We start from the raw sequence: 26,605 nt of genomic DNA, 5'->3' as shown, positions 1-26,605 counted from the left end.
AATTGGAAATAAAGGGTATTTAATTAGAAAAGGGTGCTTTTTGTGGCAAAGACTACTTTGATCTGAGGATTACAGTTCAAAGCAATCCTGGGCAGAAAAATCCCTGTGAAACTCCATCTCCCAACTAACCAGCAAAGAGCCAGGCTGCAAACATGGCTGAACAGACTATTATCTCTAATTAACCAGCCAAAAGCTGGATGTAGCACTGTGACTCAAAGTGGTAACGTGCTGGCCTTGAGCAGAAGTGCTCAGGGACAGTGCCTAGGCCTTGAGTCCAACCCTGTGAAAGCCAGCTGGGATGGGCAATCCCAACAATAAGCACCTAGACCCCCAGGATGAAGCCAGTCCTGAAAACAAGGAACTGTTGTCAGGAGTAAGAGAGGAGTAAGAGGACATGATGTCACATCCTAAATACAGCCACTTTGTGCCTGCGCTGTCAAAATTACTCTGAGCCATTAGATCAGTAGAAATCAGTTAATAAGCTTGTCCATCTAATGTCTGTGCCTGTCAGCTTTCCTCCTCCATCTTCTTACTCAGTCTGGTGAATGTAACTGTGACCCCTCTATATATTTTCCCGACAATAGGACAAAAATAAAATAAATGAAGAGGTTCAATTCAGCATATCCATTTATGAGTGCAATGCGTATGGGATCAGTGTTATCCCTGCCATCATTCTCCAGGCACTGTTCTTGTGGTGAAAATGAAGAAAGGACGAAACACTGGTCTTGAAGCAGAATAACTTAAGGAAACTGAGGGCTGGTGAAGGCAACCCAGAAATAAAGTATTTATAAACATAAAAGTGCTATCCCTGAGGGATGCATTTCCCACTGGAGGATAAACATCTATCTGGCAGGCTATGTGCCTCCTGCCCCCCAAATATAGATAGCAGAGTGCCTCCTTGACTCCAGAACCCAGTTTTGCATAAATTTACCATAGAAATACCCCTGGAGCAGAAATACCCCATATGAGAGTACCTGTTAGAGTATATTAGACTTAGTCAGAAGACCAGCCAGGTACAGAGAACAAAGAAAAGGTGTATTGCCAGCAAAGGGACCAGCAAGACCCCTTCTCACAAAAGAGAAGTGCTGGCTGTTGTGTTAGGTGACCTTTTATAACCTGCAAGGTTTAGGAGGTTTTGCCACCTTCTATGGCTATAGTTGACCAAAGGAGTGCCATCTCAGGTGATCTATATGATCTAAGAGGTTTAGGGGACCTTGCTGCCTTATATGGGTATAACTGACCAACAGAGTGCCAGGTGAAGGGGCTTGTAAGCTGCCTATGGAAAGAGCATGCTAAGCTATGAGAGAGGGGGCTATTGGGATAACAGCACTCACATTTTGTTAGTCTCCCCCTGTCCTTCTCTGTGTATGTCTGCTTTTTGTCTGTTTACTTGTATACTTAATAAAGCTCTGCCAAATTTTCTTACCATCGTGATTGTCCTGAAATTTGTATTCTGCAATCCAAGTCAAGGACCCTAAGTTGAAGAGTTCCTACATTGAAAGGGAAACTTATTAAGTCTCACCTCTGTCCAATGACAGTCCAACGCCCTAAATTTTATTCTCATCGGCTGGATTCCTGCCTCCTTAACCTTTTCCTCTTGAGTCTCTTACAGTCACTTTGAAAATGCAGCATCTTTATGTTGAAGGATGGAATCAGTAATAAATCTTGGAGGACAGATCACATCCCAAATGAGGGCAATTGCCTATGAAGGTGAGACTGTACCCATATACAAGAATAATCATCTCATGGGGACTAGATCGCTCGCTTCAGGTGATGACAGAGAATGTCTCTGAGATAATGATCAGGCAGTCCAATGGCCTGATCAGAATTCAAGCTCTGCCAGATCTGTATGCCCTAACACTTTGTTTCCCTTTTCTATAAATCTTCAATAGCTCCTGTCAGCCTCCGGAAGATAGACTTGGGGTCACTGAATCCTTTTATCTATACCAAATAAATAAATCTCTTTTCCTTGCGCTTCTCTACTTCTTGTCTCTTTCATTGGAGCATTGAGATGGGTAGCTCACCCCACTCTGTTGCTCTAAAACTTGTAAACAGACTTCTACCTCAAATTGAAATCCCTTTGCACTCAATCACAACTCAACTTCATTCACGTGTTTGGTGCTATGTGGCTGGCTGTGTCCTGATGACCCTGGTAGAACCAAGAGCTACCTGCCAGCATCTTAGCCACTAACACTCAGATGGCATGGCAGGGCCAGGGTGGAAGGGCAAGTTTCTCTTAGTTGCAATCTAGAAATCACCTCCTGCATTCTCAGGACTGGAATGAGGCTGGTCTTATACTGTCCTACTGGAAAGGATTTCCAGTTTAGTGATGATGGGAGAGTAGTATTGTGATAATTATGACCCAGCCAGAGATTAAAATCCACGAGAATGACACCATGAACACTGAACATTGCCGTCTAAGTAATTATTAATGTCACAGTGATGTCTCCTCTCAAGTTTCTTCCTATGCATGTTCCAGAACTTACCACCCCATCTCCCACCCCCGGCCCAGTAAGTCATAAGAAGCAAAGGCTCTCCTGTGAAAGACTGTGGTGCGTAAGGAGTAAGGGGACCACTCCATGGAGAAAGTTTAACCAAATGTAATGTTCACATTTGATCAAATCAGTTCTGGACATGGATTGATGGAGAGGCTGTGAAAACAAACTTTTCCTAATTTGCCATTGTGGAAAGGAGTCCCAGCCAAGAGCCTGGAGCTCAGGTATGGTAAAAGAAGTGTTCAAAAAACAAATCTTACATTTTCATATCTTACATAAAGGTTAGTAAAGTGAAAGGACAAAATCAGATAAAAACAAAAAAGGACACCAAAACCAAACTCACAATAACAAAAATCAAAAAACCAACTGGGCACGGAGGCTCATGCCTATAATCATAGTTACTTAGGAAGTTGAGATATAAAAATCCTGGTTTGAAGCCAGCCTGGGAAGGAAAGTCTATGAGACGCCACTTAACCATCAGAAAGCTAGAAGTAGAGTTGTGACTCAAGAAGTAGAAAGCCAGCCTTGAGTAAAAAAGCTGAAGCAACAGTACTCTCTCTCTCTCTCTCTCTCTCTCTCTCTCTCTCTCTCTCTCTCTCTCTCTCTCTCTCTCTCACACACACACACACACACACACACACACACACACACATTCTATGTTCTATATTCTAAAAAGGGAAAGAAAAACACAATGAGACTGGGTTTTATAAAATATGTTTTACTTAAATATGAGGCCTCCTTGGGGCTCTCACTATGGGCATATATATAATATACGATTGTTTTAAATTACAACACAAAACATGACTGACATAAAATTACTGGAGAGTGCTTCGCAACTGTTTTATAAGAAATAAATTATCACTTTGCTATTTAAACCACAGCAGCTCTTTGCTGAGGTTGAATCCTGACCAGTAAAAGTGCCTTGGGATGAGTTGAGCATTCTAAGTTAGGATATCTAAGAAAGACTTGGAGAAAGAAAGAAAGACACCTTCTGAGGTGGGAGGGCAGAGGGAGGAAAGACACAAAGGGAGCTGGGTAGCTGGGATATGGTCATGGTGAAAAATTGTCATGGAAAAAAGGACATCTTAGCGCTGGAGGCATGGCTCAGCTATAGAGGGCACCCGTGTAATACACCTGAGGCTCTCAAGTTCAAACCCTAGTACTTAAAAATAAATAGACATCTGAATCGAAACTAAGGTCATCTGTGCTGTTGGGATATTTAGCTAATGTTATTTCCATCTCCTGTAAGCCATGGAAAGAGAAACCCTTTTATGAACAAAGGGATCATGAACGTTAGTTGTTCTCAGTGGATGCACCCCTCTCAGGAGGGGTCAGAGGCCATTATAAAAGTGAAGAAATGAGGTTTGAGCAATCCTATCTTAGCTTAAAGTAAATCCCAGCAGATGCTGGGCTTACCCTGTGTCTAACACAATGATACAAACATACTGAGGTTCACATTAAAGTTCACACATGTTAAAAATTAAATAAACAGAACCATCTCAGTGTTAAGTATAAAACATAAGTATGTTGTCGTTGTTTTCAGTATGTGGTGTGGAGTTTGACAATGTCCGTGCTATCTAAAGACCTCCCTGCAGCTGCAAGAATGTATCAGTGGGAGACTCAGTGAGTGATGAGGTCTCAGTAATACATGTTCTTATCCCACCAACCTGTAAGGGTAGAAAAAAGTCAATCAGAAATGGAGAACGTACACAGAATCTCAACAATCAAGCTGCTGATCTGGAAGTGCTAGGGTCTTTCCTTAGCATGTATGAGGCTCAGAGTCTGATTTCTGGCCTAGTGTTTAAAAAAAGAACCAAAATTATTACTACTCACTTCCAGGGTAGAGCCTGATGAAGAGCTTTCGTATCTCATCATATACCCAAATCAAGATGGCATGTGGTACAGCCACAAACCAATATTGAGGCCTAGAAACAGAAGAGAGGAAGATAAGTCCTGGCTTGTTCAGAGTCCACACACTGGCCTAACAGCAGGAGACTGCCTCATTTTCACACAATATGGACCTGCAAAGCTTCTTATTTAATTTGCATTGTAATTGTTAGAAGCAACATCTGCATTTGACTGTCACTTGTTGGGGAGCCTGTGAGAAGCCTGGTATTTATTATGGTTGCTATAGGGCAGAACTCATTCCTTGGTGCTGTGGAAGGAAAACTCACCTGAGCATGGTAAAACTCAGGGCTGTAACATTTCCAAGGCCATAGGAGAGGATCAGAGCGATGATAATTTGAGAGGCGATTCCTACCCAGATGACTTTATTTCTGCAACATATACAAAAGAAACGAGATAGTTAAATTCTGTTAATTATGGAGCCAGTAGACCATGCTACTGGTAGAATCAACATCTTACGTGTGACAGTCACAGGAGGTGGATCAGCAGATCCTGGCATCTGACACAGATCTGAGATCAGGCATGGGTTGTACCTGAAGAGCCCTTGTTGGAAAATGGAATTCCTCCTGGTTTTCCTGATGATCAGATCTGCTATTTGCTGGACCATAATGCCAACAAAGAAGGCTGTATAGCCTGTCCATTCTAGATACTTCCTCTGGTACCTTGTCTGTGAAAGGACAGAGAAAGGAGAGATGAGGCTGATTCCTAGCAAAGGCCAAATCTATGACCCCAAGATTCCCCTACCACCTGCCCCCAGCCCTATTAACTGAGAAGCTTCCCAAACCTTTCTCATCAAGGCCATCCAGGAATGTCAGTCCACGTGGGACACTGGGAGGAGGGGAGAAGAACCAGGTGATGCTAGGGGCGGAGATTCTAACTCACCCATTCCTGCCCATAGCTATCTTCTAGGTCATTCACATCATCCATTTCCCACTGTATCCGAAGATCAATGAGAGTGGTGGGCCAAAAGCCCTGTTGTGCATAGACTGTGAAATACACCACGAAAGCTCCCAGGGCTTGCATGAGACCTAGGAGAATGAAAGGTATAGACTTAGGCTCTGTGCTAGCCTCACAGAGCTGCTTGGCCTTCTCTCATCCCCAAAGGAAGAGCGTACTTTCTCACTGTATATGGGATTCGAGGGAATTCCCTGGGGATGACCCTTGTGTGACAGGGAAGAACATATTCCTCATACCAATGTGCAGGTAAGAGTAGACGGCAAGCTCCTTATTCACCAGTCTGTCCTTCTTCTTGTGGCGAGGCTTCCTGTTCATAATGTCATTTTCAGCTTTCTCATAGGCCAAGGCAATGGAGGGAATCTGAAGGGGAGAGGACTCATAAAGTGGAAATGCTTTGTCTATTCGGAGTGAGGGTTAATAGTCATGGCTGAGTGAGGGTGGGCCTGGGGTGGGCGGGGGGAGGGAGAGAGAGAGACAGAGAGACAGAGAGACAGACAAAGGAGGGTAGAACTGGTCTATCCAAGCCCAAGCAACACAAGGTAGGTGGACTGTGTGGAATTTAAAAGCAGCCAGTTTTAAAAACCAATCTGCCCGCCTAGGGCAGTGACAGTGGTAATTCCAAAACTTAGAAAGGCTGAGATAGAAGGGTTGTGAATTTGAGGCCAGCTTCTGCTTAAACTTGAGACTGTCTCAAAAACAAAAACAACAACAACAACAACAACAAAAAACAACAAAACCCCACCACTAACACTACCAGCAACAATAACAATAAAAAAATATCTTCCTTTTATTACTGTATGTGGACAGTTCTAAAAAATGCTCATTATAAAACACCTTCCTCCTTGGAGGAGAACTTTCTGTCATGCTTTCTCTTGGACAGACTCTAGATACCAAAGCAATGTGGTAGTGCAGTGGTTTTCTCACTGGTCCTATCGCCAAGCCAGCCTTTAAAAGATAAAGCCTTAGGCTGGGCTCCAGCATTCCCGTTTGAGGAAGTCTGGGTTGGGACCAGAGAATTTGCATTTCAAACTGGTCCATACTTGGTAAAGCCCTATGTGTTTGAAAAATGCACACATCTGGTGGACTTAGAAGACAATCTGTGATGCCCTATAGAGATCTCAATTCCCCTCAAAAGAAAAGACATCTGTCCTCTCTTCCAAATGGGAGGGTCAAACCTGTGTGACACGTATCGCACTGAGGGGGAGGAAAGGGCAATTTGCAGGACCATTTTTGTGATAAAAATTCATCTTGTTCCTTGTGGCTTATGTAAAACTAAAGATGTATGGGGAACCATTTGTAGAGCTTTGTTTAAGTGTATTTATTCATAGTTATAGGCTCAAGCTTATAATAGCAGTTATGGAGCCTATAACTCTAGCTAGTCAGAGGCTGAGATCTGAGGACTGAGGCTCAAAGCTATCCTACAGAGAAGTCCATGAGACTTTTATCCCAAATTTATCAACAAAAAGCCATATGGAGAAGCTATGGCTTAAGTAGTAGAGCACCAGCTATGAGTAAAAAAATTAAGAGAAAGACACCTAGGCCCCAAGTTCAAGCTCCAGTCCTGGTACACACATATGCATGTGCACACACATGTACCATTATTAAATATTATATATTATTATATAATTATATAGGGGGTGCGGTTTCAGTGAGTTACTATAGGACAAGGCTTTATATTTATATTTATAAATCTTAATAACGACTACTTCACATTGTGTTTTGGGGAGGCACTTCAAGATTGAAGGGGGGGAATGCTGTGGAGTTATCAATTTAACTATTACCCTATTTCCCCTTCCTCCCCATCTCCTAAGGCCCAGGGAAATTTGGATCCTTACTTTATCTTCCCTGAATAATAGTGAGACATAGGAGCTGAAACAATAATACATGTGCTGGTAAGGACTTTTTGTACATTGTACTGGTACTGGTACTTAACTCAGAGCCCAAATGCTGTTCCTTTGCTTTCTTGTTCAAGGCTACTGCTCTACCAGTTGAGCCACAACTCCACTTGTGGCTTTTTCCTAGTTAATTGGCGATAAGAGCCTCACAGGCTTTCCTATCCAGATGGGCTTTGAATTGCCATCCTCAGATGTCAGCCTCTGAAGTAGCTAGGATTATATGTAAGAGTCTCTGGTGCTCAGCAAGACTTTTTTTCCCTACAGGGGAAGAGAAGGGAGGGATTGTCTAATCTGTTTTCCTACAGAGCTATATCCCCAGCCTCAAGACTCAAGTGTTGAAAACTTCTCCATGGAACAAAGTGGCTTTCCTTTCAAACATTTGACAGATGACTACGTCCCTTGCTTTGAAGAGTGGGGGTTCTGTAGATCATCAGAATAATGTCACCATGGAGGTCCTAAGAAATACACAACTATAAGTCCCAAAGTAAGGAAGGGTGAGAAGCTTTGACTTTGTCTGTCTCATGGCTCTGGAAGGTAACTATGATCATTTAATGCTCAGGGATGTTAGCAGACCCTCCTTCTCTTCAGGGTCACTTACAATGTCTGTGCCCAGGTCAATGAACAGGATGGTAATGGTGCCGATGGGAAGAGGGAGTCCGACAATGATGTAGATCAAGAAGGGACAGAGCTCAGCAATGTTCTTGGTCAGGGTGTATGCAATGGTCTTCTTTAGGTTGTCAAAGATCAGGCGACCTAGGCAAGACGCATCCCCTTAGAAAACTTGCATCTAGTCCCACAGGCAACCCAATGGCCAAGAAGACACTGAAGAGATCTTACTTACCTTCTTCCACTCCTGTGACTATCGATGCGAAATTGTCATCCAGCAAGACCATGTCAGCTGCATTTTTTGCGGCATCAGAACCTGCTATTCCCATGGCAATCCCGATGTCTGCTTTCTTCAGAGCAGGAGAGTCGTTCACTCCATCCCCTGTCACAGCGACAACTGCATCCTGTGGGTACCCCCAGGAAAACAATGACATAAGGTTTCATGGGCCTCAAGTTGGACCAAGAACACAGTCTCCCTTTCATCTTGAGGCTTCCAAGACTACTGGAAGCCAAAATGAAGGGCGCGTTTTGGGAAAAGACAAGGATGAAAATCTCAGAAGCAAAAAAAAGCATCTGGAACAAGATGTGTTTGTATGAACCATTCAACAGAGGTTTCTTATGCAATGGGCCGTTCATTTTGGTGGCTTTCCTATCTTCAGATTCAATCAACTAAAGATAAAAAGTACTGGGAAAATGGCTGAGCACTGGTAGTTTATGCCTGTTACCCTAGCTACTCAGGAGGCTGAGATCTTAGGATTAAAGTTTGAAGTCATCCCACAAGACTTTTATCTCTCATGAATCACCAAAAAGTGAGAAGTAGAACTGTGCCTCAAATGACAGAGCACCAGTGTAGAGTGAAAAACTAAGAAATAGTGTCCAGATCCTAAGTTTAAAAGCCCCAGCACTGGCACAAAAGATATTAGAATAAGAAAACTACATCTTAAAAAAAAAGAAAAAAAAACTACATCTGTACTAAATATATACATACATTTTTCTTTTTTATTATTATCCAAACAAAATGTTATAACAACATAGCAGTTCCACTATACCAAGTATTGTATGTAAGTCACCAAGAGATGATATAAGGTCACTGGGTGCTCACAGACCCCAGGCAAATATCACCCCACATTACTCTGTTTATAGAGCCAGAACTGGAGCTTGGACTAAGAGCCTTGAGCTCTCAGTCTTTTCTCCCAAGGCTAGAGCTCTACCACTTGAACTACACCTCTAATTCTGGCTTTTGCTGGGTAAGTAGAGATAAGAGTTTGGTGGACTTTTCTGCCTGGTCTGACTTTGAACTCTAATCAGATTTCAGCCTTCTGAGAGCTAAGATTATAGGCATGAACCACCAGGGCCTAGCTATGATGATGATGATGATGATGGTGTGTGTGTGTGTGAGTGTGTGTGTGTGTGTGTATGTGTGTGTGTGCGCGCGCGCACGCGCATGCCAGAACTAGAGCTTGAACTCAGGGCTTCGTGCCCTTGCTTGGCTTTGTTTTTCCCCCTCAAAGCTGGTGTTCTATCACTTAAGTCATAATCTCTGCCTGTATTATTTTATATGAGGAACTTAAGCATCAGTGGACTTTGCTATCTTTGGAGGTTCCTGGAACCTGTGAACACCAAGGGAAGATTGCATTTTATGTTTTTATATATTTTATCTTACATTTTAAAATCTTTCTGTATTCACATCTACCACAGAGACCCATGCTTGGCTGTCGAAAGTCCCAGGTTTTCATGACACAATGCAGATGGCTAAGGAGTGATGCAATGGGAGCATCTCAAAGGAAGACAGAGTGTTTGCTCACCCAAACTCTGCTCCATAGTTCCCAGTGGTCTAGGCCACTGTGCATTTGCTGTCATCTACTCACCTGCCTCTGACAGCCTTCCACGATGATCAACTTCTGCTGGGGAGATGTCCGGGCAAACACGATTTCAGGGTAGTTGGCTAACAGTTCATCCAGCTGTTCTGGAGGCATGTCCTTTAGTTCCATGCCCGTCACCACAGCTGCTTTAGCATCCCTGCAAGGGCAAGAACCACTCGGTCTCTCTGTTATCTCAGGACTGTGAAGACTACTTGCAGCCAAAATGGAAGGACCATTGTGGGGTAAGATAAAGAAGGCCACTCCAGAAGCAAAAACAAAAGGAGCTTTGCACAATATGTGTTGGAAGCAGGAAGTAGAGCTGTAGCTCAAGAGCATGCCAACTATGAAACAAAACAAAACAACATGATGTACTCAGAGGAAAAGAAAAAAATAATGTGTATGACAAGAAACTGAGTAAAAGCCTGGCATTAGTAGCTTGTACCTATATTCTTAGTCACCCAGGAAGCTAAGATCTGAGGATCACAGCCAGCGTGGACAGGAAAGTCTGTGAGACTCTTATCTCGAATTAACCACCAAAAAGCCAAATGTGGAAGTATAGCTTAAGTGGTAGAGTGCTAGCTTTGGGAAAACAAACAAACAAACAAACTGTGAACAGAGCCCAGACCCTAAGCCCCAGTACCAACACACATATACATACACCCAAAGAAATTAAGAAACTGGGGGAGGCTCATGGCTAGATCTTAAGTTGAAGCACTGTTCTGGGTGGGGGCTGGGCCAATGCTTCTTTGATAGTATCTAGAACCCAATGTCCTTGACACCTACTACTCCAGTGAGACCTTAGAGGTACAGACAAGGGGAACACTTTGTCTTCCCTTAGTAAACAATCAGGAAACTGAAGCTAAAAATCATGCTATATTCTAGTATCCTATAATACTAAGAATAAAATATGAATGATCTTTTCCTTGATGAACAGCTGAGAAGCAGAACCTTTGGACCATAATTTATTTCACAAACAAAAGGAGAGGAGAAAATGGCCTGTTCAGGTCTAGAAGTATAGTTTAGTGGTAGAATGCTGCCTAACATGCACTAGGCTTTGTGTCTGATCCCCTAGTACCACAAAAATAAACCAAATCCCCCAGCCTGCACATATGTTCTGGGTTATAAAATTCTATTATGCTAACACACATAACAAATTATACTTGTTTATTTCATGTTTATAGAAGTCTGCTATGTGCAATGTATTATGTAGGAAGAAAGGATTGCTGAAGTGTTCTTTGAGTAAGATTATTGTCTGTGATTTTGTGTGTGTGTGTGTGTGTGTGTGTGTGTGTGTGTGTGTGTGCATGTGATGGTCCTGGAGCACCAAAAGGACTCAGGGCCTGGGTGGTATCCTGGACCTATTTTGCTCAAGGCCAATGCTCTACCACTTGACCCACAGCTCCACTTCCAGTTTTTTTTTTTTTAATTTTGACCTTTTTTTTTTTTTTGCCAGTCTTGGGGTTTGAACTCAGGACCTGCACACTGTCTTTTTTCAAAGCTGGTACTCTACCACTTGAGCCACAGCACCACTTCCGACTCTTTCTGTGTATGTAGTACTGAGGAATCTAGGCCAGGGCTTCGAGTCCAGGCAAGAACTCTACCACTAGGCCACACCCTCAAGCCCCACTTCCAGCTTTTAAAAAAATAAACAAACAAACAACTAACTAGAGATGAGAGTCTCGTGGACTATACTACTTGGGCAGGCTTTGAAATGCGATTCTCAGATCTCAGCCTCCTACGATGCTAAAATTACAGATGGGAACCACAGATGCCTACCTACTTTTATTTTTGTCAGTTGTGGGGCTTGAACTGTGGGCCTGGGTGCTGTCCTGAGCTCTTTAGCTCAAGGCTAATGCTCCACCACTTGAGCCACAGCACCATTTCTGGCTTTCTAGTGGTTAATTGGAATAAGAGTCTCATGGACTTTCATACGTAGGCTGGCTTAGAACCTTGATCCTCTGATTGTGCTATTTCTCTGCTACTTTTCTATTCTCAGGCCTAATTTTGTTACCAATGAGGCTAGGTGCAGGCTATAAGGTCAAGTGTGGCTAGCAAGGTCAAGTGCAGACTGAGCTTGGCCTCCTGTTAAGCTCTCCAGTAGGCTGGACTCTCAGTTCTGAGCCCAGCCCTGCCCTCCACACACACACAACTCTCTGAAGCCTGCATAGGTCTCCCTTACCAGGCACAAGCATCTTTCACCTCAGCTAACACTCCACATTCCAGCCTTCAAATTAATTAATTTTTGGCTTAAATGTTGTAGGCACAAAGTATTACATGCCCATTTCCTTGTGTTTTGTTGGTTTTAAACTTTTCCGGCTTATTTTACTTCCTGATACTAAATATTGGAATTCTAACAAATGGTGGGCCTTCTTAACTGCTTGTAAAAATATATCAAGGTAAGATAAGAAGAAAAAGGCTTTTTCTTTCCCTTTACGTTATGAGAATTTTTATGGTCATGTAGCCAGAGCTGATGAAGTGGATAAATAACGACATTCACAAAAATATCAATTTTACTCTTCTGTACATTTTACATTTACAAAAATGTAAAATCCTAGCCACATGCTGGTGGCTCACACCTGTAATCCTAGCTACTCAGGAGGCTAAGATCTGAGGATCATGGTCTGAGATCTGAGGATCAGGGTTTGAAGCCAGCCCAGCAGCAAAGTCTCTGTGAGACTCTTTATCTCCACTGTCACTCAAGTGGCAGAGTGCTAGCCTCGAGCACAAAGAGGCTCAGGGACAGTGCTAAGGCCCCGAATTCAAGCCCCATGACTGACAAAAAGAAGTATAATTTTATTATTTAAGAAAGCAAACAGCCAGGTGCTGTAATTTTAAACAAGCAGGAGGCTAAGATCTGAGAGGATTGCAGTTCAAAGCCAGCCTGCACAGGAAAGTCCATAGACTCTTCATTTAAACATCAAAAAGCTGGAAATATATATAGGTATGACTCAAGTAGTAATGCACTAGTCTTTGATGAAACAGCTAAGGCACTAAAATCCTGATTTCAATCCCCAGTAGTAGTGCATGTGCACACACACACACGCACACACACACACACACACACACACACACACACACACACACTAAAAAAAAGGTAAAATAAGCCCTCAACCTGTTTTTTAAGCATGTTATTATTCAAAGCAGTGCTTACAGATCTCAGAGTTCAGACACCATTTCTAGGCCTGTCATTTTGACAATTTGCTGTTTTCTAGTAATAATTTATTGCCTGGCTGCTGTGTGTTCCTACAATGCAGAAGTGCCTGGGAGACTCAAAAGAGTTCATTGGTCTTTCCTTGCTGCCCACATACATGAGAGCCGAATCCAGCAGGTAACTTTTCAACCTGACATTCTGACATCGCCGATTCACTTAAATTACTCACAATCTACACTGTTCCTCCCGTGAGCTTCTTCCTCTATGCTGACCATATTACAATTGATTTTATTTTCTCACTCTGGCTAGATATGAAACTTCCCCAAAGTAACTGTGGCATTGGTTCTGTTTTTGATATAGTTACAGGGTCTGGCACAAGAGCCTGGCAAATAGTGGGCACTTAACTATTTTTCAACAATTGTTGAAAAATTGATAGATAATGAATAGTTGGACAGATTAAAGAACATGCACAATTGAAAGAGTTAGGAGAGGCAAGGAAAAATGGATTTCTTAGGAAAATTCAAGTTCTATTTACCCAAAAGAATAGGTTTACATAACTACACATTATGAAACCAACTGAACACACATTTAATACCCATTTTGCTAACTAGGGAAGGTGCATGAAATTCAAAGGATTCTTTATATTCCTGATTCTCTAACTGGACCCTATAAGTAAGACATTGAGTTTCTCCTTGTTAGTTTTTACCTTTTGTTAACTTGCTCCACAGCAATGTTGAGACGTTTCGCAATGTCTTCCACTGTCTCACTGTTGGCAGAGATGATCCCTACGCTCTTGGCAATAGCTTTGGCTGTGATGGGGTGATCACCTGTCACCATAATCACCTAAAACACAGACAACAGGGACTCATGGACAATGAGGAACTGGGCTAGCCAAAGCAGATATGGCTCATTATCTCCGATTCTACAGGACCTGGTAGAATACTGTTATAGTTGCTATGATTTGCCTTATGGAAAATTCTAGATCAAAGACACAACTGTCTTTGAAGGACACACAGATCCCTTTGGGATTTTCCTGAGTCCTACATTATTTTTTTGTTTTTCACTCTCAGATATTAGAGGAAACCTTTCTACTTCGATGATACTTTGTTGATTAAACAAAATTCTATCAGTGTCTACTTGGTAAGTTAACTGCTTTCACAGTCTTGCTATGAACACAACTGACGGAATTTATATTGTGGCTTCAACATTATAAGGACAAACATATTTTAGAGCTCTAGATACCGATCATCAACTGTGACAAATGACTTTGAGGAGGGAAGGGTACAATGTATGCAAGAGGGCTGGCCGAGTGAGGACACTCTCTCCCACCTTGATCCCTGCGCTCCGACATTTGGCGACTGCATCTGGCACAGTGGACCGTGGCGGGTCAATCATGGACAAGAGGCCCACGAAACACAGGTTGGAAGTGGGGAAGTTCACATTGTCTACGTCAAATGAGTAGGTTTCTGGAAACTCATCAGCTGGCAGGTAGAGATGACAGAAACCTGTAAAAGGCATGGGTTTTAGAGTTAATGAAATTAGGATAAGAAATGACAAAAGCAAAGGGGAGTTGGGGGCTTAGCATGGTGGCAGAGCACATGCTTAGTAGATAGCAGATGTTGGATTGCATTCATAGCACCAAACTAAATAAATAAGTAGATAAATTTTTTTTTAAAAAAAGCTTAAAACTAGAGTGAAAGAAAAAGAAGCACATATTGATATATTTTTGGTCTTTTACTATTTTTTTTATGGTAGTAGAGGGGCTTGAAGTCAGGAACTGGGTGCTGTTTCTTAGCTTTTTCACTAAAGGTTGTGGCTATACCACTTAAATTATAGCTCCACTTCTGGCTTTTTGGTGGTCAGGTGTGGAATTATGAGTCTCATGGTCCAAGCTGACTTTGAACATGAATTCTCATATCTCTGCTTCCTCAGTAGCTAGGATTACAGGTATAAACCACCAGCAATCAGACAGTCATTTTCTATTTTTTTCAATACACTGGAATAGAACAAAGCCAAATTGATTTAATTCTTTCAATTCCACAAGGCACTTATTTTTGCTGTCAGTTCAGAGGCTTCAGACCTTGGGGCTGTCCCTAAGCTTTTTTGATTTTTCCTTTGCCAGTCCTGGGGCTAGAATTCAGAACCTGAGCCCTGTCCTTGGGTTTTCTCAAGGCTAGAGCTCTACCACTTGAGCCACAGCACCATTTCCAGATCTTTTTTTTTCCCTATTTATGTGGAACTGAGGAATTGAACCCAAGTCTTCATGCATGCTAGGCAAGCACTCTACCACTAAGCCAAACTCCCAGCCCCTGTCCTTGAGTTTTTATGCTCAAGTATAGCACTCTACCACTTGAGCCATTGCCTCGTGTCCATATCATGGTGTGTGTGTGTGTGTGTGTGTGTGTGTGTGTGTGTGTGTGTGTGTGTGTGACTGGGATGGGATCCTCAAACCTCAGCCTTCTGAGTAGCTAGGACTATAGGCATGTACCTGTCTCCATAGTGCACTTTTTTTTTTAAAAAGAGAGGGATTTCACCCCAAACCAATGTGTATTCATTAGACCCTGAGTTATGTTCTAGACAAATGTTACACTAGAACAAGTGGGATAGCCTTTACTTCTGAAGATGTCTCTGTTTATGTGGGAGAAAGAACTGAAGAGATAAAGTCTAATAAAACATGGTTGTAGAGTTGAGGGACGTTTAGTTATCAGAGATGCTTTCTGTGGCCAGAAGGGAAGGAAGGATTAGTTCAGGCAGAGAAACCAGCACATTCTGGTTTGTACAACATGTTATTGTATAAAGTGGAGGAGTATTTAGGGGGGCCTGGGGAGTGAAACAAAGCTCAGTTTTGGAGAAAGATAAGCACAGGAAAAAGTCACTAAGAATGTGGTAGACTATCCTTTTCTCTAAGCCACTGCCATTTCAGTTGGAGGTTGTAATCCCATTCCGGATCATAATTTTCTTATCAGAGTTTATATTAAGCTAATTCTCAGCACTTTTTTTTAACTGTTTCTCACATTTCAGTAAAGGAGACTTTAAGAGGACAAACAGGAGGTTTCTGGAGCAACTAGTTTGATAGAGGCCAATCATGTGTTGAAAAAGAGGTTAGCAGGTCCTGTGGGTTATTTAGACTGTGTTTAAGCTTAAGTCATTAGCATCTCATTTGTACATTTTATCTGCATTAGAAACTCAGCTATCCTGTAGCAACACACATTCCACAGATTCCAGGTCTACTGGCAAGCACTTATATGGTGCTGAATGAGCCTTATTCTTAACCATAAACTGTTCTCTTGAAGTCATGATTCTGTAATTCTGAACAGGTACCCTCCAGTCAGCAGTGGAACACATGAGATTCTCAGAGAATATCCCAGTGACAGTATTTCTAACGCTCCTTCTCTCTATCTCTAACATGCTCTGTCTTTGTTTGTGGGATTGCTTTTTGCTCCTCATAAAATTGGAGGTATAATTTTTTTGGTGCTTATGTATGTATGGTACTGAGGCTTAAACTCAGGGTCTAGATGTACCCCTTTAGCTTTTTGGTTTTTTGCTCTAGGATGGTGGTCTACTTGAGCACCAGCTTTTGGCTGGTTAGTTGGAGACAAGAGTCTCATGGACTTTTTGTCTGGGTTGGCTTTCAAATGTGATGATCAGATCTCAAGTCTCCTGAGTAGCTGGAATTACAGGTGTGAGCCATCAGCATCCAGCTTACAGTCATTTTTAAAGACACTATTACTCCCTAATTCATTGTTAAGTCTCACTTTTTTTGCCAGTCCTGGCCTTGGGCTCAGAGCCTGAACCTTGGACTTTCTCAAGGCTAGAGCTCTACCACGCCTAGCTTTTTTCCAAGTATGTGGTGCTGAGGAATCGAACCTGGGTCTTCGTGCATGCTAGGCAAGCACTCTACCACTAGGCCAGACTCCTGGCCCTTAAGTCTCACTTTTATGAGGCTTCTTTCTCCAGACCCCACTTTTGCATTCTCAGTACGCAGCATCAGATTTCTAACATGTTTTAGCTGCATAAGGGTAATGACTTTGAGAAGGGTATCTTTTCCTGTTGCCACCAAGCACTCTCTTTAATAAACACTATGTCTAACTCTGGCCAGCTCATCCCTATTGTAAAGTCTTCAGTGTTCTTTTTTTTTTTTTTTGCCAGTCCTGGGCTTGAGCTCAGGGCCTGAGCCCTGTCCTTGGACTTTCTTAAGGCTAGAGCTCTACCACTTGAGCCTCTGCACCAGTTCTGGCTTTTTTCTTATGTATGTGGTACCGAGGAATCAAACCCCGGTCTGCGTGCATGCTAGGCAAGCACTAGGCCAAAGGCCCAGCCAAGTCTTTAGTATTCTCCACTGACTGCAAGATGAAATCCAAATTCCTTACTACATAACTTCCAATCTACTTCTCTGGCTCTGCTTCCCACACCAGAGCCATCTCATCTACCCTGTAACACTCCACATGTTTCAACCTGTGTGCGTTAGTTCCATCCCTTTGCTTTGCATTTGTGGTTCCTCTGTCTGAACACATTCCTCCATCTCCCATTAAGATCATATTTAAGATATGACTCCTCCCATAAAGTATAATTCTGGTTGCCTGGAAGCAACTCCATTCTTCTCCATGCTAGCATATAACATCCTTTTTGTATGTGTTCACCTGAACTGGGGCTTGAACATGGGGCCTAGGAACTGTCCCTTAGCCCTTTTGCTCAAGGCTAGCACCTTACCACTTAAGCCACAGCTCCACTTCTGGCCTTTTGGGTGGATAATTCAAAATAAGAGTAATGGATTTTCTTGATTGGGCTGGCTTTACAACTTGGCCATCAGATCTCAGACTTCCAAGTAGCTAGGATTACAGGTATGAACCTTGGCTCCCAACTCAGCATCATAGTTACATGTTACTCTCCAGTTATCATATCGTTGTTTTCCTCCTTCTCATCCTACTCTCTCCCTCCTGTTCTTCTTCTTCTTCCTTCTCCTCTTCCTTCTCCTTCTCATCTTCCTCTTCCTCTTCTTCCTCTTTTATTCTGGTGCTGGGGATGGAACTCAAAGCCTCACACATGGTAGGCAAGTGCTAAACCACTAAACCATACCTACAACCCTTCATTTTTGTGTTTGATGTAGTCTGTGTGATGTCACCGCTACTCTGCTAGCCCATGAGGCCTCATCTTCCATACCTAGGAAAAGCACTGGCTTTCTCCCACTGCACTTACCTAGTACACGCTCGCCCAGGCCACCCAGCTCCATGTAAGCCATGAGGAAGGCGTCAGCAGTGTTCTTATCCAGTGGCTGCTCCTCACCATGGACCATAATGGTACTGCACTTCTCCAGAATCCTCTCAGGGGCCCCTTTCATGACCATGAGGAAGCGCTTGTCATTGGGGTCTTCTGTCTTGTGGATGGAGAGCTGGGGAGGGGAGACACAGCACATTAGACATAGCTCTTCCACCTTGTAATAGGAGACAAGCTGGGGAAATAGGTTCTCTGTTTTCTGGTTGTCCTCAAAGCATAAAGGAGGAGAGAAGGAATGAGGATATATCTAGGCATAACTTTGTGCATGTGTGTACCAGTACTGAGGTTTGAACTCAGGGCCTTGCTGCTCTTGCTGCCCCTCTACTTCCAGCTGTTTGGTGGTTCACTGGATATGAGTCTACTGGATTATTATTCTTTGGCCCTCTTGGAACCTTGGCCCTTAGATCTCAGCATCCTGAGAAGCTAGGATTGCTGATACAAGCCAACAATATTCAGCAGGCATGACCTATCATTAAAAAAAAAATAATAAGATTTTGCTGGGTGCGGTGGCTCACGCCTGTAATCCTAGTTCTTCAGGAGGCTGAGATCTGAGGATCAAGGTTCAAAGCTAGCCTGGCACAAAAGGACCTGAGACGCTTATCTCCAATTAATCTCTAGAAAATGGGAAGTGGGGCTTGGCTCAAGAGTAGGGCGGTAGCCTTGAGCTGAAGAGCTAAGGACAGTTCCAGGCCGAGTTCAAGCCCCAGGACTCACCCCCCCCCGCCCCCTAAAAAGATTTTTACATAGCTCCATAGTAAATGGAGCTCATATTGCAAAAACAAAAACAAAAACAAAACCCTGGTCAGATGTGCTCGTTAGCCTGCAATAAGCTCTTCCAGGGTGTGTTTATAGGGGTACAGTGAGAATTGTAAGTCTGTGTGCTTCTGAAGCTCATTCCTCCCTCTTTGTGATAAGCATCCATATTTTAGACCTGAGTGACTCTGAGGGAAGCAGGAATTCCTATTCTTCTTTGAAAGGCAGAGATACATGCAAGAGGACGCAGTCACCTACAGATTTTAAGGACAGCAAAGCAACCGGGTCACAAGTTTGGCATGAATACTTTTGACCCAGCAATTTTTACTTCTAGAATTATTCTAAGAAAATAATCAGGGGAAGGGGAGGCAAAAGGAAAAACTCTCTATAAAAAATAAAGTGGTTAAATCTTATAGAACCATTATTATATAGCAACAGCTCCTCTAAGAATGCAAAAGGTATTTAGGAAGCTTTTGGAAACTGAAACATAAAGCCACACCCCCAGTCCTATTGTTTGAAATTTGGTTTGTTCAGCCTTATATAAAATGTTATATGCTGAGTGCTGGTGGCTTGTGCCTATCTGTGTGCTAGTGGCTCATGTCCATAATTCTAGCTACTCACAGAGCTGAGATTTGAGGATCACAGTTCCAGTTCAGCTGGCAAGAAAGTCTTGGTTTTACTTGATTGTAGGGACGAGTGACAAGAAGAAGAAAGTCTGCACATGTGTAGTACAGTACAGACACAATTATTTTGTTTCCAATGATTTTTTTTAAATCCATCATTGGCTGAATCTACATATGTGGAACTTAAGGGTACAGAAACCAACTGTATTTTCATTGAACAATCAATGTTCATTTTTCCTACTTCCTCTACCTGTCATTTACCCTTTTGGATGTGCCCATTATCCCTCCGTTTTCAAAAGTTATCTAGTGCTGTGTGTCTGTGTGTGCGCATGTATGTCAGAGAGTACTGGGAATGTGTGTGTGTGTATAGATGCATGTGCAATATGTCTGTAATAGATTCCTAATAAGAACAGTAGGCTTTGATACTCTCTTTAACTGTATTGTCTTCTCTAACCTACTTCAGGGAGAGCAAGAACTACAAAGGAACCTTGACCTGTATTGATTAGGTGTGTAGACTTTGTACCCAAGAATTACTTTTTATTTTTATTTTTTCCAGTCCTGGGGGCCTTGAACTCACACCTGGGCACTGTCTTTGAGGTTTCACAAGGCCAGTGCTCTACCATTTGAGCCGCAGCACCATTTCCGGCTTTTTCTGTGTATGTGGTACTGAGGAATTGAACCCAGGGCTTCGTGCATGCTAGGCAAGCACTCTACCACTAGGCCAAACTCCTGGCCTCCAAAGAATTACTTCTGAAGACAAGGATCATCCAAAATATGGATTGACCATGCCAGATGCTGGTGGCTCACAATCCTAGCTACTCAGGAGGCCGAGAGCTGAAGTTTGAAGCCAGCCCTAGCAGGAAAGTCTGTGAGACCCTAATCTCCAATTCACTATCAAAAAGCTAGAAGTAGAGGTATGGTTCAAGTGGTAGAGCGCCCTCCTTGAGGACAAAAAGCACAGGCCCAGTGCATAGGTCCTGATCTCAAGACCTGCTATGGGCACACACACAAATACAGAAGAACTAATGGATAAATGCAGTAGAAGCGGCACTCCAGGGACAAGTATTTCCAGTTGTGAGGAAACTCACCTGAAATTTGTTAGTTGAGTTGAAAGGGATTTCAGCGACTTTGGGATTTCTTTTCCTAATTTGCATCACATCACCCAAAATGACCTCTGAGAATTTTAAAAGTGCAGTTTCTGAGGCATCTCCAACCACGATTTTCTGCAAATCAAAAATAATAAATATTTGCAACACATAATCTGGCACTTTTTGTGATGATGTGAAGGAGGCGGAGGAGGAGGAGGAGGAGATGGGGAGGGGAGGGGGAAGAAGAAGAGGATGATAATGAGGAAGAGGAGGAGGAGGAATTCTGGTCTTGGAGTAAAACTCAAGGCCTAGTCACAGTTCTTGAGCTCTATGTGAGCAAAGCTAGCACTCTAGCACTTGAGCCACAGATCTACTTCCAGCCAAGAGTCTCACTGGGATTTGTGATCCAAGCCTCCTGAGTAGCTATTATTACAGGGGTGATCCACCGGTGCCTGTTTTTGTGATTTAGCACGTGAACCAACATGTCTCAACTTGATCACCTACTTGACAATTCAAGGCAATCACAGGGCAATAGTGACTGAGCCTGGATTCTGTAAGAATGTAAACCAATGGTGCCATCTACTGGCACTCGAGAAGTTCAAACAGGTGGGAGCTCTGAGAACTGGAAGGTTTTGAGGTATATACATATCAGATGGGTGGGGAATCTGGAAAGAAAGGAGCAGAAGGCCTTCTAGACCAAGATGCCACCAAGAAAGGCATGGAAGGGTCCTGTGTGAGTCTGAGTATGAAGGAGGTGGTGAGATTTGGGAGACCCTGAAAGGCAGACTGAGGTCTAAACTCAAGGAGTGGGAAATCCCAGACAGTTTTTAACATACAATCAGTATTTTTTTTAGTTAATTAATTTTTAAAGAGCTCAGGGCTTGAACACTGTCCTTAGGTTTTTTTTTTCTCAAGGCTAGGGCCCTACCACTTGAGCCACAGTACTACTGGCTTTTTCTATGTATGTGGTACCAAGGAATCAAACCCGGGTCTTCATGTGTTCTAGGCAAGCACTCTACCACTAGGCCAAACTCCTAGCCCCATACAATCAGTATTCAAGAAAAAGTGGTGGTACATGAAAGGAATAAACGAAGATCATGGAGGCCAAGGAAAAGGTTGGTTCAGCTATTATAGACATGCAAAATTATGGTTGGGTTTTGGTGGGTCCCACCAGTAACCTTATCTGATGATCACAGTTCAAAACTAGCCTGAGCAGAAAAATCTGAGAGACTGTATCTCTGATTAACCAGCCCAAAAGCTAGAATTAGATATTTGGCTCAAGTGATAAAATGCTGGCTGGCTTTGAGTGAAAAAGGCAAACACATGTATGAAACCTCAAGTTCAAACCCCAATACTAGTGTATGCACATGCACGTGTATGCACACACACATATGCATGCATGCACGCAAGTAAAATTATGCATATTTTGAAACAAGAATGATAGAACCTGGTGGGCTTACTGATAGAAGGAGAAAGTCAGAGATGACTTCCAAAACCTATAGCCCTATGGCAAGTAAAATAGTTACATCATAGAAGATTAAAAATCTGGGATAAGATATTGAGTGGGTTCAGGTTGGGCAGAGATGGAAAGTGATGAAAGCCTAATCTATTGGGATGCTAACATGGTGGAACTTCCAGTGGACACATAAGAGTTTTGCTGGAGGGTGAATACACACAGAAATATAAATATAAGAGGAAAAATATCAGAAAAGAAAACAGCTGACATATGGGAAAGAGACCATGTTCAGTGACTCATTGAGATGGAATAGTAAGAGAAGAGATAAGAGAAAGGAAAGTAAGAAAGGAGACAGAAAGGCAGGGAGAGGGAGGTAGGAGGAGAAGATGACAAACAGGAGGGAGGAGCAAAAGGAGAAATAAGAAGAGGAAAGGATGATGAGAAAGTTTATATCCCAATATTCCATGATCTCTTGGAGTTTCATATGCTTTCATATTCTAGTCGAGAGGATTACGTGCTAAGATTAGATCTATTATTTTACTTTATTTCCATCCAATTATATTTTATTCGGTGAAGGCATTTATGTAACTGTTTATATTGCTTAGCCGGTAAAGAAGTTAGAAAGCCTAATTAAAAATATGTGCATTTACGCAATGAGATAGAATTTTGAAAAGGATCAATATTCTGAGATCTCATAAGCACCTTAATGAATGATTCCTTCCTTCTTTCCTTCGGCCAGTGCTGGGGCTTAAAACTCAAGGCCTGGGCACTGTCCTTAAGCATTTTTTGTTCAAGGCTAGTGCTTTGTCACTTGAGCCACAGCTCCACTTCTGGCTTTTTTTTTTTTTTTGGCCAGTTCTGTGGACTGAACTCATGGCCTAAGCACTGTCCTTGGGCTTTCTCAAGGCTAAAGCCCTACCACTTGAGCCACATCACCACTTCCGGCTTTTTCTATATATATGTGGTACCTAGGAATTGAACCCGGGTCTTTCTAGGCAAGCACTCTACCACTAGGCCAAACTCCCAGCCCCAACACTTCTGGCTTTTTCCCAGGACTTTGTGCATGCTAGGCAAGCACTCTACCACTAGGCCATGCTCCTGGCCCCCTTAATGCTTTCTTAAGGCTAGCTAGAATGAAGAAACTTCCTGCAGGTCTTCTGCACCTGGCTTGCTGTTCCCAGTGCAAACTTTACACAGGTGGAGGGATTAAGCCAATGAACCCAAGTTCAACAGAACTACCTCACATTGCCTATGACTTAAGATCAAGTGGCCACGAATGACCGCATTACCTTCATGATGGGGACATTCTCCTGTCCTGGTCTGAACTCGGCTCGATTACATAAGGTTATTATTTTTGATAAGGAGGCCCAGGTTCCAGAGCTTTGGTCAAAGGCTTGGTCTGGAACACAGAGAAGGAAGAGTGGCTGATGTGGGTGTTAGGCCTGCCATGCCCAAGTCCTACCTTTCACACAATGTGCTGTCCCAGCTGTCAGCTGTCACTCTGCTCAGGCCTCAGCTTTGGGCCCCAAGTGAATGCTTCAACTCACTTGACTGGTTTTCACTTGTGTCTGCTGCGAAGATCTGATTGTCAAACCACAGGTGAGCCACTGTCATCCTATTCTGGGTCAGAGTCCCAGTCTTGTCTGAGCAGATGATGGAGGTGGAGCCGAGGGTTTCTACTGCCTCCAGGTTCTTCACCAGACAGTTCTTCTTGGCCATCCGTTTTGCTGTCAGTGACAGGGTCACCTGGCAGGACAGAGGAGACTTTGGAGACAACGGTTTTCAACAGAGGTGTGATAATATAGAAGTTGCTGAGATTAGCTGGGATTGACTTTTAGGAGAAAACTGAATGGTTTTAGGCCAGAATTCTAGGTGTGAGGTAAAGCAAGACTGATATGGTGACTTAAGAGTGATCAAAAACCCTAGAAGATACAATCTTTTATTTTTTTTAAAACCAATTCTGGGGCTTGAACTCAGGGCCTGGGCACTGTCCCTGAGCCTCTCTGCACTCAAGGCTAGCCACTCTCAAGTGACTAGCCACTTGAGCCATAACACCACTTTTGACTTTTTTCTGTGCATATGGTACTGAGGAATCAAACCCAGGGCTTCATGCATACTCTCGACTATGCCCTAGACAAACACTCGACCACTAAGCCACATGTCCAGCCTGTCTTTTCATTCTTGAAGAAAATGATCTGGAACAATTTATTGGTGGGCAAAGGCAGGCTAGGGTGTGGCCAGTGTGGGTATATAATTAGAAAGGGGACTTGTAAGACTAGGGGTAGAGCTCGGTGACATAGTACTTGCCTAGTATGCACCAGATTCTGAGTTCTGTCCCCAGAACTGGAGGGCCACTTAGTAACACGGGTGGGTAAGAGGGACCTGGACTAATATGGGCAAAAGAGATTGTCTCCAGTCATGCCCACGAAACTTAAGGTAAAAACAAGAAAATGCTTTATTTGATTTTTTTCTTTTCATTAAAAAAAAATTATACTGGAAGATGGGACCCAGAGCTGTGCATTTATTAGGTCAGGGCTTGCTCAGATAATTCCCATGTGCCTCCTCAGCAGAGACTAGGAAGGATAAGCTTTTTTCTGAGGTTTCAACTAGGTGGACCTAAACAAAAAAGATAGGGCTGAATCTGAGGGCAGGGAAGGAAACAACTGAATTCCTTTATAGAAAAAACAAATGGATTTTTTTTTTTTGGTCTGGGAGAAGGTTCAGAAATATGGCAAACAATGTGCCTAAGTCCTTAAGTTACAGAAACTGCCAAGAAAGTTGTTGATTTACAAGAAATACGGGGAAGACATAAGACTTCTAGAGACATCTGTACACAGTGGCTCAAGTTATGTGAATTGTATGCAGATATGCAAATATAAAGTTTCCTAGGACAATGCAGTCAAATATGTAAAATATTACAAGTCGGATCCTGGTGACTCATGTCTGTCACCCTAGCCATTCAGAAGGCTGTGCTCTAAGGATCATGCATCAAAACCAGCCTCTACAGGAAAGTCTAAGACTTTATTACTCACCATAAAGCAGAAACTGGAGGTGTGACTCAAGCAGTACAGCATCAGCTAAGGGATAATACCCTGCCTCTCTGAGTTCAAGCCCTACTACTGGCACTTATCCCTACCCAAATGGTAGAATTCCTTTTGTCAACAGCAGACTTGGTGACAAGAGTGTACGTGTACAGGTGACCTAGCAGCATGGACTCACGGTAACGGTGGCCAGGAGGCCTTCAGGTACATTGGCCACAATGATTCCGATGAGGAAGATGATAGAGTCCAGGACGTAGTACTTCATGGACACGGCGATAATGAAGAAAATAACGCCGATGGAGACGGCCACTCCTGCCACAATATGAACAAAGTGCTCGATCTCAATGGCAATCGGTGTCTTCTCATTTCCAACACCTGACGCCAAGGAGGCTATACGACCAATGATGGTACGGTCCCCCGTGTTGATAACCAAGCCCGTTGCCGTGCCTACAGGGAAAGAAGACAGTTTACTCCAGCCGTCCTGGTCACAGTGCTCTCTGATGATATTATTGGAAGGGTTAACACATGCTATGACAAAGGCCAGCGTTAGTCCCCTGGGCCCCTCAACTCTTGTCTGCTCTGGGAAAAGGGATGGGAGAAACAAAAACATCAGATCCAAGAGGGAGGGACACACAGGTCAGAGAACATGTCCCCAAGAGCCAGTTGGCTGTACCTTCCAAACAGGTTGTGGAGTAGAAGGCAATGTTCTTGGTTTCCAGAGGGTTTTCATGAGTGAATTCACTTGAACGAGACTGGGGCTCAGATTCCCCGGTAAGAGAAGAATTATCTACCTGGAAGACATTTTGAAAGCAATTCAAGATTAAGCACCTTGTTCTCAGCCTCTTCTATCAAGATCGGGAAGTAACAGAAAGCCTGCTGCTCCAGGTGGGACCGCCAGGGCTCACCTTACACCCCTGGGAAGCCAGCAGTCTGATGTCTGCAGGGATCTGGTCTCCTCCTTTTATCTCCACGATATCTCCTACCACCAGCTGCTCTGCAGGAATTATCTTCTTTTCCGAATCACGGATGACAAGAGCTTGCTGGAGAAGAAAAAAGCATGTCAGTCAGGCTCTGTGATGCCATCTTCCCCTCTCCTCTCTCAGCTCACACTGTACTGCAGCTTAGGATAGGAGGCCTGGAACCCACTGCTATCCGAATAGCATTGCCCAGGTGAAACTGAATAGTGTTTCTTAGGACCTAAAGACCTTAAGAACTAATTTTCTTTTAGCTTTACTCCTGAGCTGTTGGACTGATTTGATCAAAGGAGAGCAGTAAGCTTCCCAAAAAGGGAGACCATTTCAGAGTTAAAGCCTCTGACTGGATATCAGAGGCTGAGATTGGCCAAGGGCTCAACAATCGTTTTGAGATGGGGTGTCCTTCTATATCTTAGTGTGGTGGGAGGACTCATATCTACTAGAATCTTCTTTTCTGACTGGAAGCTTTCTGGGCCGGGGCTAGGGTGATTTCTCTGCTGTGGACTCTTAAAAGGGGTACCTGGA

At 43.2% G+C, this 26,605-nt stretch overlaps 1 protein-coding gene across 1 annotated transcript in view; it reads right to left on the bottom strand.

Annotated features, from left to right (window-relative positions):
• Positions 1-4,048: 4,048 nt before the first annotated feature.
• Atp12a (ATPase H+/K+ transporting non-gastric alpha2 subunit) overlaps positions 4,049-26,605 on the bottom strand; it is a 31,914-nt gene continuing 9,357 nt past the window's right edge. Inside the window, exons 6-23 of the mRNA XM_090341818.1 lie at positions 26,012-26,146; positions 25,780-25,897; positions 25,285-25,553; positions 23,613-23,811; positions 23,355-23,464; positions 20,610-20,744; positions 18,068-18,260; positions 14,201-14,376; positions 13,578-13,714; positions 9,727-9,877; positions 8,094-8,262; positions 7,851-8,005; positions 5,594-5,717; positions 5,283-5,428; positions 4,934-5,067; positions 4,670-4,771; positions 4,329-4,420; positions 4,049-4,162 (exon numbers count right to left, since the gene is read on the bottom strand). Of these exons, the coding sequence (XP_090197944.1) occupies positions 4,134-4,162; positions 4,329-4,420; positions 4,670-4,771; positions 4,934-5,067; positions 5,283-5,428; positions 5,594-5,717; positions 7,851-8,005; positions 8,094-8,262; positions 9,727-9,877; positions 13,578-13,714; positions 14,201-14,376; positions 18,068-18,260; positions 20,610-20,744; positions 23,355-23,464; positions 23,613-23,811; positions 25,285-25,553; positions 25,780-25,897; positions 26,012-26,146 (2,574 nt within the window). The 3' untranslated portion in view covers positions 4,049-4,133. The remainder of the gene's footprint in view (positions 4,163-4,328; positions 4,421-4,669; positions 4,772-4,933; positions 5,068-5,282; positions 5,429-5,593; positions 5,718-7,850; positions 8,006-8,093; positions 8,263-9,726; positions 9,878-13,577; positions 13,715-14,200; positions 14,377-18,067; positions 18,261-20,609; positions 20,745-23,354; positions 23,465-23,612; positions 23,812-25,284; positions 25,554-25,779; positions 25,898-26,011; positions 26,147-26,605) is intronic.

This window comes from Megascapheus bottae, chromosome 11 (assembly GCF_031878675.1).
Source record: "Megascapheus bottae isolate mThoBot1 chromosome 11, mThoBot2.hap1, whole genome shotgun sequence".
Taxonomy (NCBI): domain Eukaryota; kingdom Metazoa; phylum Chordata; class Mammalia; order Rodentia; family Geomyidae; genus Megascapheus; species Megascapheus bottae.
Note: the sequence above shows the minus strand (reverse complement) of the source record. Positions and strands in the feature narration are given on the sequence as shown.